This window comes from Nicotiana tomentosiformis, chromosome 4 (genome assembly GCF_000390325.3).
Source record: "Nicotiana tomentosiformis chromosome 4, ASM39032v3, whole genome shotgun sequence".
Lineage (NCBI taxonomy): Eukaryota > Viridiplantae > Streptophyta > Magnoliopsida > Solanales > Solanaceae > Nicotiana > Nicotiana tomentosiformis.
The window spans coordinates 8,947,705-8,961,539 of NC_090815.1; the positions used below are offsets into that span (position 1 = coordinate 8,947,705).

General features: G+C 37.6%; 1 protein-coding gene across 1 annotated transcript; it reads right to left on the minus strand.

The window, feature by feature from the left end:
- Positions 1 to 4,029: 4,029 nt before the first annotated feature.
- Positions 4,030 to 12,865, minus strand: LOC138909236 (COP1-interactive protein 1-like). Its single transcript, XM_070200423.1, has 7 exons — positions 12,125 to 12,865; positions 8,204 to 8,451; positions 7,837 to 7,942; positions 7,141 to 7,353; positions 6,435 to 6,489; positions 5,527 to 5,936; positions 4,030 to 5,433 (listed from the first exon to the last, which is right to left on the minus strand). The coding sequence occupies exons 1-7, from the start codon at positions 12,863 to 12,865 to the stop codon at positions 4,030 to 4,032; spliced, it is 3,177 nt and encodes a 1,058-aa protein (XP_070056524.1).
- Positions 12,866 to 13,835: the final 970 nt, after the last annotated feature.

A 13,835-nucleotide genomic window follows, 5' to 3' on the forward strand; every position in this document is an offset into this window, starting at 1 on the left:
TTGATTCATGCCTTTTTGACTTGGTCTTTACTTGAGAAAGAAGGACTTAGTTTAGAAAAACTTGGCTAGTTAAGGATTTGATTAGCCTAATTAAAGAGTTTGAACTAGAGATAGGGAAAACCTAACTTGAGCTCTTATCAACTATTTAGCTTGATACCCATTTGGGCTTGAGAAAGCCAAATTGGGCAAAATCACTCTATGACCGAAAGGTATTGATGCGTAACTTAGAGTTTAGAGGTATAATACACCCCAATCAATAAAATAAGTATTAACGTACTTAACCCATTAGGCAAACACCTAGGTGAAGTTCACTACCCTAGGCCTTTTAAACATTTGGTAAAAATAACAAAAACAGTTACTCGCTTTCTAGTTTCTTTTTTTTAGTTTACAATTGTTAGTGTTAATTTAGAAGTAGAAAATAAAATCCCTTGTTTGGAAGCACAATTGAGTTATTTAATTTACTCTCATCAAGTGTACACCCTAACACCCATATTAAACTCCTTTTGGAAATCGACCCTGGCTCTTGTTGGGTACTATTCTTCCAACGACTGTTTTCACTCACTATTGAGTGCGAATTGGACGTGGATAAATTTTTGGCGCCGTTGCCGGGGATTGGTTGGAACAATTGCCGAAACATTCAATTCACACTTGGGATGAGTTGGCAGAAAAGTTCATTGCTAAGTTTTTTCTCCCGGGCACATGGCTACACTTCGAGATGAGATCTTGGCATTCAAGCAAGAGCCGAATGAACCACTACACAAGATATGGGAGCGTTATAGAACAATGGTTGAGGAATGTACCAACAACGATATGACGAAAACATAATACAGCAAACCTTTTATCGTGAGATTAATACAACCAACCAATGTGTAGTGAATCAACTAGCCTGTGCGAACTTTATGACTACGCCTTATGCGGAGGCGTGTGAAATCTTAGATGAGATGGAGGAAACGTCATCGACTTGGAAATCCCGGGCCAATGTTCCACAAGGTGATCCGAACATGATCCACCTCTACAATGAATTGCATGACCATGGGCAAGTCATTGCCGAATTGACCACTACCATGAATCAACTAGCAAAAACTTAACTTAGTCAAGTGCAAGCCCCTAAGTAAGTTCATGCTATGGAATGAGTGAATGTTTTGGCAAACAAGAGGAGGACTAAGGGTCCACAAGTGCAAACTCGAGTGGAGAACTATATGCAAGACAATGGTTGTTTTGATCAAGATGATTCTTATAATGAGCAAGAGGAGGAAGTGCAACATGTGAACAATTTTCAAGGGCAAAGAAACAACTTCCAAGTGATTGCATCCTAGGAAGATGAAATCTATTTAAGGACAAGGATGAAGCTTTGAAATCTCAAAGAGGGCCTTTAACAAAATGTCAAGCTAAAGAGTTACAAAACAAGGTCATTTGACTTCAAGTGCAAATAAAGAAGTTGTTAATTGGGAGGAAGAACTCAAGGATAAATGATATGAATTGGCTAGGGTGGCCCAAATTTATGTTCAAGAAGAGGAGGATTGGATCTCAAGAGACATCATTTGAAGAAGCCTAGCCAGTCCACCTGTGGACCAATTTGGCACCTAAAATGTGTCCAAACTTTCAGCCCATGAAATCCTACATAAATTCATGTTTTATAACATAAAAAGGACTTACTTGATGTCCAAGAATGGTACATAGGCGTGCTAAATGTTGAGTTCAAGTTGGTGCCAAGTTGCTTTCAAATTTCCTTCAAGATTTTCAAGATTTTTAAGATTCTATCCAAGATTGGTTTGGGGCTTATTTCCATATATTTTGGGACTATATTTATTGCATTCCTAGTTAGTTAAGGTCATGTTTTTCTTTTCCTAAGATTGTTGGAATTACTTTCTAAGAATGACTTGATTTTTGCTTCCTAGTATTTTTCTTTTTTTAAGGTAGTTGGACTTATTGTCCAAAGTAGTTTAAGACTTTATTTCCTTGTTATTTTAGCCTTAATTTCGTGACCCCTCCTACCTATATAAGGGACGTCTTCTTTATTTTTAGACATAGATTATTATAGACAATATCAATAAAAAATGTGAGATTTTTCTTGCACTCTTGTGTGTGTCTACTCTTGGATTTATTCTTCAATCTTCAAGACTCAACTTAAGGTGATAAGATTAAACCCTATTTGAAATCTTAGATCACTTCTAGGTATTCAAGAAAGTTGATAAGTTTAGGCTTATTGTTGTTCTTGTTATTCTAAAGGGTTGGGTTTCACAATCTATCTCTTGTTTTTAGTTCTTTATCAAAGGTGATTAGTTCTTCGTTAGCTAATTGTTGTTGTTATGATTCAACTTCAATAATAGACTTCTTGAATTCAAGAAACTCTTTTCTTGAATTCAATTTATCTTTAATTTCTATCTTTTTTTTTCGTTTCCCTATTTTCTTTTAGCTTCCGCACGTTCCTTGATTTTCTTATTGTTTCTTTAGTAATTCTTGAATCCTCTATCGTGTTGTTATCAAGTGGTATTAGAGCATATGCTAGTCAAGATTTCAATCTTGATAATCTTGGGAGGTTCTTGAACAAAAAAAACAAACAAAAAGAAAAGTGTTATTGTTTATTATTATATCAAAATTCAAGTATTATTTAGTTTCCAAGTCAAGAAAGGAAACAAGAAGAGGGGATTCGTGTTTTATACTTTAATGCCACACATGATTGGGGGGAGGGGGGGGAGGGATGATTTGTGTGATGTCTAATTTTTGCGTGCACTGATTTTTGCGTGCACTGATTATAGTAAATGCGAAAAGTAAAGAACACAAGTATTTTTACGTGGATAACACCCGACTCAAAAGGTGAAAAAAAACCATGACCTACTACTCAGTAGGAGTTTTCCCAACACTTCAATCATTGAGCCAAAACAACATTTACAAAACTCTTTGTAACCTAAGGATTAACTCTAATCTCGTTGTGGCAACCATCCTCTAACTGTTGCGACAACTTCATGTTAATTCTAACTTGAACACTCATAGTACCTAATACAATTGCTTCTAGATAAAGCTGAAAGGTACAAATTGAAACCACCTACTACAATTGAACTAGAATAAAAGACAGACGCTTGGAACTGGTTCTTCTATCTGGTTCATGTAGCTTCAGGTTCACACATTTGATTCACACAAGAATTATTTGCAAAATGCCTTGCTATTTTGCTCTCAACTCACGTTTAACTTCAGTGTTTATGTGTACGTGTAGAATGAGAACATCCTGCAATATATAGAGTTAGTAGAATAAGAAATAACTAGAGTTCTAATGGTACCCTTCATTGTGGGAGAGTTCTAGTTATCTTCAACTTCTAACTCCTCCCTTATCTTGGATAAAGTTCTCTTCGAGTAAGGAGTCCTTCTCCTTATCATTTATGCAACCTTTTCAATCAGGAGATATCAGATATAACAACTTAAGCTTATCTCCTTCACGTGCACCCCTTATGCTCGAATCTGCCCGTGTCTGTGTATACTGTGTATGGACCTAGTTCATGCACAAGTTCCTTTGTCAATCATCAAAATAAAACTTCACTTGGGCCAACAAATTTCTCCCATTTTGATGATGACAAGCTATGCGCTTTTCACAAGCATAGGCCATGTGTCAACTTAGCTCAACATCAGCACAATGTTAGAACACTTTCCATTTTAAAGACACTAATCATCAAGGACCAGGTTCATTAGGTTATAAATATCACAGTCCAAAGTAAAAAAGCACAACCTATCTTTCCCCTTTTGGCATCATTGAAAAGTTGCATAATTATGTTAGATAACCAGATTTTAATAGAAATTACGCATGGCCACTGGGCTACTTCAAATGCAATCATGGAATCAAGTATCATTTATCAATCTAATGATATTATCCATCTAAGAAGCATCAACAAACAGTTAGAGCACAAAAACAGTCGATTATCGTTGATACTTAGTCATCCACAAACATAAAGAGAAATAAAAATACTGGATCATGTGCAAAAGAAATAAAAAAATTCCATCCGGGTCACTGGTTGATCTAACTAGGCTAGGAAGGTCTTAAGGCTGGGAAGGACCAGATTTTTGGTTCTTGGCTTTAAGTAGTTTCAACATATCATGAAGAACACCATCATTCTTCTCCTTCTCCTTTGGTATCTCAGCTCTGAGAGCATCTCTCTCAATTTCCACTTCTGCCAACCTCTTCTTTAGCCTATCAATTTCAGCATCCTTAGCCCCACTCTCTTGCACTAAGGCTCGCACTTTGCTGTTCACATGTACCTTTTTGGATGAACCAGGTTCTTTGGGAGTGGTGTGGACTTTATAGTCACAAGCAGTCAAAGTATTTGCCCCAAAGTGATCCTTGCTTGTACCAACCTCCCATTTTCTGATGGGTATCTTGAAGTGTGCAAGTACAATCGTGAGAATAATAAATCCAGGCCAATTGATTTTTCTCCCACTGTCCAAATATTCCATAAGGACCAGGTCCGTGAATGTGGCAATGTGCCTCATTTCCTGCCTAGGTAGGACAACTTTGTTAACAAATTCTAAAAACACTTTGTGGGGTGGTCTCATCTCACTTTTATACACAACCTTGGGCTCAAGCTCTTCATCATTGTCACCAAACTTTCTTGAAATGGCAAGAGCAGTAGGAAGATTCTCTAGACTTTGCCATTTGAGCTTCTTGTAATCATTGTACCCTTCAGCAGGTACACCTAAGATCTCTCCCAGTTCTTTGTCATCAAAACTCACTGTCACCCTCTTTACCACACTGATGACCCTACCATCTTTGATCTTACAATTTGCCATGAACTCTACAATCTCAGTTCTGGCCAGCTTTCCATCCATCTGAAGGACCATGTCCTTCCATCCTTGCAATTGTAACTTCTCCAGCAGCATTAACATACCTTCCTCCTCCAAGTCTCTGAGGAGTCTACCTTTCAAGATGGTTCTCTTCCTAAACTTAATCATTTTTTCCTTCTCAGCATCAAATTCTTGTTCTTCTTCTTCCTCCACTATTTTCACTTTTCTTGATTTCAATGCAGACCCGGTTCTTTTAGTCAAAGTAGATAGCTCCGCAGAATTTGTTTTGGAAATAGACTTCTTTGTGGAAGTCTTGGCTTTCTTTGCCTTTGGAGTCACAACCTCCATTTCTTCTGTCTCCTCTTTATCCCGAAAGACCAGGTCCATCTCGTCAATTTCAACAGCCTCAACCACCTTCTTTTTTCCTTTAGCAGCAGCGTTTTTCTTACTTTCTTCTAAGGCCCTTTCCAGTTCAGCTTCACTCTGCTTCTTTTGACTCCTTGTAGCTCTTCCTCTTGTAGGATGAATCTCTACAAGGATAGAAGAGGCAAACTTTCTCTTCTTGTTTGCGCTAGCAGTGCCAGAAACTTTGACTCCTGAACTCCTTTTCCTTTTGGGATTGTAACTGCCAGTTACCTTTTTTAGTAGGTCTGCGAGGGTTTCCTGGTCAGATGTAACAGTTTCTTGAACATCCTTTCCTAATCGAACCAACCCCTCAGCAGCTTATCCAAACCCACTTTCCTCTTTTTCTTTTACACTTTCTCCAGCAGATTCCTCACTCCACACTACCATTTCTCTTGTTTCTTCAATCAGACTAGTAGGAGTGGGTGAACCTTCAACCACTCCTTTTCCCATACCCCTCACAACATCTTGAACATCCTCACTATCTTTTTCTTTTCTCTTTTTATCTTTATCACCTATTCTCCCAGACTCAGTAGTCTCAACCCCAGCCACAATTCCCACCAGAATGAACATATTTTCCAAATTAGCAATAACCTCATAGATGATTTCAGTAGTAGTATTTGGGCCAGATATTACCTGTTCTGTTTCAGAAGAAACAATTTCTTCCCCCTCAGTAGAAAATTTGAATGATTCATCAGATTTTTGGGGTTCTTCTTCTCGACTTGCTTTCAATTTTTCATTAATTTTCTTGATTTGTTCTCTTCCTGCAACAACCTTGCGACTAGCATCTTGACTCTGTTTTTCTTAGAGGTGGGCGTGGTTGAAGGTGTGATAGATGGTGTGGGTGTGATTTCCTTGGGTAGTGATGAGGGATTCTCAGAAGGGTTTGCCATTTTTGTGCTTGGGAATTTGAGAAAAGGATGATTTTGTGTGTGTTAGGAAGATGAGAGAAGATAGAGAGAGTTTTGACGACTTGTAAATTTAGAAGTGAAGAAACAACTAAAGCCTAATCAATTTAAAGTGGAGGTGTTTAATTGGGTAATGACAGCCTTTTTAGAAGTCTAATCAAACTGGAATTCAGTTTGAAAAGACGTTGAAGAGTGTCCCTAGAATCTAGGCACTTATTGCGTTTTGGACTCTTGTTTGAATGAAACCGGTTCATTTCGTAACTGATAAGGTCAAGGAGTTTAGAATTGAATGTGACTTTCCTCTTGATCATAATCCAAATATAATTATTTCAAAATATGCACAGTGGAGAGTACGTTCCAAGTAATCTTGATGAACCAGGTTCTTCACTGAAAAATCTCTTGTGTAAGTCTGAATTTTCCAAGAAAATAGAGATAATATCATTAGAGATTAATGAATTATTTTAGCACACGGCACAAGAGTATACTGATGAAAGTATGAGACTGAGCAAAATCTAATCTAATTATTTACAAAAATTCACAATTTCTCTAACCAATTTTTGAGTTAGAACTGGTTCCTTTTAGGTGATCTTAATCTTCCCTAATTCTAACCTGTTCCTTTCAAAGTGATCTCTACTTAGAGATTTTGTGAATATGCCAGCTATATGCTTGTCAACAGCACAAAATTCCACAATGATAAAACCTTTTTCATAGTTGTCCCTCAAAAAGTGATGCCTAACATCTATGTTCTTAGTTCTTTTGTGATGAACCAGGTTCTTGGTCATACTAGTCGCACTAGTGTTGTCACAAAAGATGGGGATACAACCTATATCAATTCCAAAATCCATTAATTGTTGTTTGATACACAACAATTGAGCACAACATGAGGCAGCATCAACTTACTCAACTTCAGCAGTAGATAAGGCCACAGAATTTTGCTTTTTGGTGGCCCAAGACACAAGACATGAGCCAAGAAAGTGTGCCATAGACAAAGGTTAGTGGTGCCTTTTAGGTATCTCAGGATTCTCTTGACAGTAGTCAAGTGAGACTCCTTTGGACTTGCCTGAAATCTAGCACAAAGTCCTACACTGAAAACAATGTCAGGTCTGCTAGCAGCGAGATACAACAAAGAGCCAATCATTCCCCTATACAACTTCTGATCAACAAATGAACTAGGTTCATCTACATCCAATTTTGTGGCAGTTGCTATAAGAGTGTCAATTTCTTTGGAATCTTCCATTTTAAACCATTTTAGCAACTCTTTCACATACTTATGCTGATGGATCATAGTACCATTTGAATTTTGTTTAATTTGTAAGCCTAAAAAGAAATTAAGCTCATCCATCATACTCATTTCAAATTTATTCTACATTAGTTTAGCAAATATTTTACTTAACTTATCAGTTGCTCCAAAGATTGTATCATCAACATATATCTGAACTACCAAGAGATCTTTACTTTTTTCTTTCAAGAATAAAGTATTGTCAATTTTACCTCTCTTGTAGCCATGCTCAAGAAATATTTTTGATAATATTTCATACCATGCTCTTGGAGCCTGCTTTAGCCCATAAAGTGTCTTGTCAAGCTTGTACACATGATCAGGACATTCCTTGCTTTCAAAACCCGAAGGTTGCTTGACAAACACTTCTTCCTTTAGATAGCCATTGAGGAAGGCACTCTTGACATCCATCTGATGGAGAGTGAATTCCATATAAGCAGCAAAGTCTATAAGGAGTCTAATTGCTTCCAATCTTGTAACTGGAGCAAAATTCTCATCATAGTCTATGACCTCTTCTTGACTATATCCTTGAACCACCAATCTTTCCTTGTTCCCTGTAACTGTTCCATCTTCATCAAGTTTGTTTCTGAAGACCCACTTTGTGCCAATTACTGATCTGTCCTTGGGTCTTGGTACCAGATGCCAAACTTGACTTCTCTCAAATTGGTTGAGTTCATCTTGCATTGCATTTAACCAGTCTGCATCCTGCAAAGCCTCAACAACATTTTTAGGTTCAATTAGAGATAAAAAAGCATCAAAAGTACAAAGATTCTTCAAAAAAGATATGGTTTTGATTCCAGAGGTTGGATTAGTGATTATGTTCTCAATGGGATGAGAACTTTGATACTTGTAAGGTTTCACAACCAGTTGGTTTTCCCTAAATGTTCCTTCAATGTTTTGTTGTTGAGGAACAGGTTCATGGACAGGTTCCCTTAAGGTTTGAGGATCACTTCCGTTTTGTTCAGTTCCCCCTGTCAAGTTGCCCTGGGTGGAAGGACCTGTTCCATCACCTGTTCCTACTTCTGGTGCAGATTCAGTCTGGGTTGTGGTTTCATTTAAGTTTATCACCAGCCCAATTGCTTCATCTTCATGTTCCTGCTTCTCAGAAAGAATGCTAGTTTCATCAAAAATCACATGTACACTTTCATATGATGTAACATGCAGTGTTCACAGCTTCTGTCCAGAAACTATGGGGCGATTTACTAGAAAGAAGTATAGTCCTAGCCATATCTTCAAGTGTCCTATTCTTTGTTTCAACTACTCTATTTTGTTATGGAGTCCTAGGAGCAGAAAAATTATGATTTATGCCATGCTCATCACAAAATTCAGCAAATTTAGCATTCTCAAATTCAGTACCATGATCAGACCTAATTGATGCAAGTTGATTACCTAGTTGTTGCTGAGTTTTTCTAACAAAAGAAATGAACATGTCAAATGCTTCATCTTTAGATGATAAAAACAATGTCCAAGTAAACCTAGAGTGATCATCAACAAGCACTATCACATATCTCTTACCATCTCTGCTTAATATTCTCATTGGTCTACAAAGATCCATATGAACCAGTGCCATCGTCCTGGTGGTGCTTACCACTTTCTTGCTTTTAAAAGGGGATCTTACCTGCTTCCCCCTTTCACAAGTCTCACAAACTTTATTTTCTTTGAACTTAATGTTAGGCAGTCTTATCACCAAATCCTTAGAGACTAGTTTCTTTAGTTGACTTAGACTGGCATGTCCAAGTCTCTTGTGCCAAAGGAGGGGATCATTATCCAACACACTTAAGCAAGTGGGTTCATTTTCTGAAAGTGTGGACAGATCTACAACATATATGTTGTTCACTCTTTTTTCCTACAAAACTATCTTGTCAGTGGTAAGATTAATCACAAGGAATTTGGTAGATGTGAATGCTACCATGTTACCTCTATTACATAATTGTGATACACTTATTAGACTGTACTTCATTCCATCTATCAAGTATACATTCACAATAGAGTGAGAATCAGTCTTACCTACCTTTCCAACCCCAATGATCTAACCTTTCTCCCCATTTCTAAAGGAGACATTACCTCCTTTAAGGTTTTGAAGTGAAAGGAATTGGTTCTTATTGTCACGACCCAACTGGAGGGTCATGACTAGCACCCGGGCCATACTTGCCGAGCACCAACGTACATTTTATCTAACCTTCCTTATTATCTTTAAGGGCCGACAAGATCAATATAAATGGTAGACATGGATCATGAACATCCAACAATGAAAGATAATGTCATGAACATACATAACATGGGACGACAAGACTGTCAAGAAACTATATATAAGGTACGAGCTACCATGAGTCAACACCTGTCTATGAGCCTCTAAAGGAACATAAGTTCTACAACATTGCCGGAACAGGGCCCCGACATACCCATAATGTCTATAACAAAAATGCATACCAAGACCACGGCAAGTCCGGAGAAGGGATCTCGCCAATAACCGCTGAACTGGACAGCCTACTGTGGTGGGGGAGCTGCGTCTACCCATCTATCAGGACCTGCAGCACGACATGCAGCTTCCACAAATAAAAGGGACGTCAGTACGAATAAAGTACTGAGTATGTAAGGCAGAAAAGCATAAGTAAGAACAGTATTGTAAACAGGGATAGGGAATATACAACCTGTGACATCTGGGTACCTCTGAGGGCTACTAACATGAAACACATGATACATACATATATATACATAAACTTTTAAAATATACGCCTTTGTGGGCATCACCATCATCATATCGTACCCGGCTGTAATAGGCTCGGTAAAACGTACCCGGCCATCATAGGGCTCGGTAGAATCATACCCGGCCACGTGGAGCTCGGTAAAACCCAACTGATCAGTGGTTGCACAATAGGTGCCATACCCGGCCGACTATAGCGCGGCTCGGTAGAGTAAAATAGATACATATATATGATGCATGCTGGACTCATTGGAATCACATTTTGAACCTTTCGGAGTGACGTAAGGTCGGTATCCTTCGTACACGTTATTAGGATTAACTCTTCATCAAGAATCTTATAAGAATCAGGAACTACCAACAACATTGATAATATAAGAATAAGAGAAGTAACATCAATATCAATCGTTTCATAAGAAGGGCAGCAATGTAAGTACTGCTAGCTTCTAAGAGTAGAGTATCTTTGGGAGCTCGTTCATTACATTATGTACAATTGGAGTCGTGCAAAAGAATGAAGGGGATAGCCTCACATACCTTGTATATACTGCCCAACCTCAAGCTATGCAAATGTCACGACTCCTTAGTCTACAATAAAAGAAATGACACTATCATTATCGTTTAAGCGTCGTAACTATTATGTATCGACCGCAACCTATTTTACGATGAAACGGACAGCACCTCCCCTATTTATATGACTTCACACAAGTCAATACAATCACCAAACAGCCCAAACAACATCATTAATAATCATATTGAGCCTCCCAAAACAGTCCACCAACCAACAACATTACTACCAAGCCTTTCGATATATATTTCACAAGTTCTAGCTTCAACGACTTAGCCGCAACTTGGATAATCTTAAATATATATATAGAGTAAGAGGTTCCTTACCTTTAAACAGAAATAAAAACTCCAATTTGACCTTAATTTTCCACGAAATATCTCTCCAATTCTGCCACAAGAACAAGGAAGCGAAACTAGCAATCAATTCGGGTTTTTCGGCACTAGAATTACTTTAGAAGACTTGAAATCACCTAGGGTTGATATTAAAAACTTGAAGAAGTATTTACAGAACATAAAACACTTAAAACAACCTCCCACACGAGCTGGAACAACACAAAAATCAGCAACAACAAGAAGAACAAGAAACTTACTAGCGCCACGGGATTCCCGATACTTGATTTGTGTTGTTTGCCCTTTGTTTGGGTCTTGGATCATGAGAGAACCTTGAGAGAGTGTTTTTAGGGTTCTAAGGTCTGAATATACTGAAAAATAATGACTTAAAACGGGGTTGAGGTATCTTATATATATCCATATATCTTAAATCGCCTATGTGGGCCCCATAGAGAGCTGCTTGGCGCACTCTCGCGAAAACGCGAATATCTCTCTATTTCGAGATTGTATCGACGAACGGTTTAATACGTTGGAAACTAGACTCATAGATCTTCAATTTTATAGGTAGATAACCCCATAATTCCAAGTATATTGGGATAAAAATGTAGTAACATTTGACCTAAAGTTTAAGTAAAATTATAAACGTAAGTTGCGACAACTTTTATCGACTTTGTTTCATAACTCGCTTGACTTCAAGACTTATGATACGGATATTATATGATTCAAATACATTAAAACATGACCTCTTGGGACAATTAATCACCTCTAGTGTTACCCGAAAATACGGGTTACAACATCCTTGATTCGTTTAACTTCTAATACTTGTTAACCACTCTTATACACCCTTGTATCGTTTAAGACCAATAGGATTAACTTCTTATCATCTCAAAGATAATCTCTTCTTGGATTTACGTCGACTAACTTACGGCGTGATCTATGGTATGCGAATTTGGGTTGTAACACCCTCTCCCCCTTAGGAACATTCGTCCTCGAATGTAAGGGTTTTGGCTGCTCCCCTTCACTTGGACCTGCAAAAGGAAATCAGGGGTTAGTCTTAGGAACCCAAACTAGTTTGGGTCCCTTTCTATAGGAAAAAGGGTAAATCAAATTCTTTTTAGCCCAACTTGGTAGCCTATTCTTCCCTTGAACAAATTCTTTATTTTTTTGACTTGCCTTTTCTTTTGCAGTGCATTCACTTTTATAGTGACCTATTTTACCACAGTGTGTACAAATCTTGTTCTCAAGAAGTGTGAGGTACTTTCTTTTGGGATCCCATTTAGGTGCAGAGTTCCCAAATCTAAGTCCTCTTCTGTTGCTAATATGATGTTCTTGTAGCCATGAAAGAGCATCAGAGGACCTGTTCAATTTACAAGTTTTATCTAGCTCATGCTTGACCTTGTTCGGATCCTCCGTTAGGATTATTACATGTTCATCCCTCTTATATAGCTCATCTTTTATCTTTCCAAAATCTTTTTCTAGTGTGAGTTGTGTGACACTAGCTATTTCTTTACATGTTCCTAACTTTAATTTTAGATTATCAGATCTAAGTTCTAAGACAATTGCGTCAAGTACATGAATATGGTTCTTCAAAATAGTATTTTCTTTTCCAGTTTCACAAGCCCTAATTTTCAGGTTTTTGCACTTTGATTTTAAAAAGTTACACTCTTTTGATAACTGTTCTTTTTCAGAACTTATATTCTTAGATTCATCAATTAAAGTTAGCAACAGTTCTGATAGTCTATTTTTAGAAAGGAATTTAATTTTATCCTTTAGGTCCAGAAGACTTATCTCAGATTCTTTATCAGGTTTATCTTCAGATTCTTGAATTGCTATAAGAGCTTGTTCAGTATCATCATCATCATTATCATCATCATCAATGTCCTCATCTGAATATTTTTCCCAGTAAGCAACCATTGCTTTAGATGGCCCTTTTGTTGTATTTCTTCTTATCATGGACATGCTCCTTCTTTCTGTTTCTTTTATTAGATCTCTCCTTAATCCCCTCGACTTGCCACATAGGACAGTTCTTGATCTTGTGGTTCTTTTTACCACATTTGAAGCATCCATTAGTCATCTGCAAGTGATCTCTTCTCCTCTCCTTCCACAAGCAATAGTAGTGATCACTGGATAGTGGTGACCTAATGGCGGATTGCTCTTTACAGTTCTCAGGTAGTGCACTCATTTTGATCTATTCCTAAGGTGTTAGACTCTTCAAGGATAACCTGATCTGATACCAAATGGTGTTTTATATTTCAATGCCACACAGAGGGGATGTGGGGTGATTTGTGTGGTGTCCAATTTTCGCGTGCACTGATTATAGAAGGACCTGGTTCTTCTAAGTGTTCCTTATAGTACTGTTGCGAAAATAGTAAATGCAAAAAGTAAAGAACACAAGTATAAAAACCACGACCTACTACACAGAAAGATTTTCCCCAACATTTCACTAAATCATTGAGCCAAAACAGCATTTACAAAACTCTTTGTAAACTTAAGGATTAACTCTAATCCCGTTGTGGCAACCAACCTCTAACTGTTACGACAACTTCAAGTTAACTCTAACTTGAACACTCAGAGTACCTAATACAATTGCTTCTAGATGAAGCTGAAAGGTACAAATTGAAACCATCTACTACAATTGAACTAGAATAAAAGACAGACACTTGGAACTGGTTCTTCTATTTGGTTCATGTAGCTTCATGTTCGCACACTTGATTCACACAAGAATTATTTGCAAAATGCCTTCATATTTTGCTCTTGACTCATGTTTAACTTCAACGTTTGTGCGTACTTATAGAATGAGAATATCCTGCAATATATAGAGTTAGTAGAATAAGAAATAACTAGAGTTCTAATACTACTCTTTCTTGGTGGGAGAGTTCTAGTT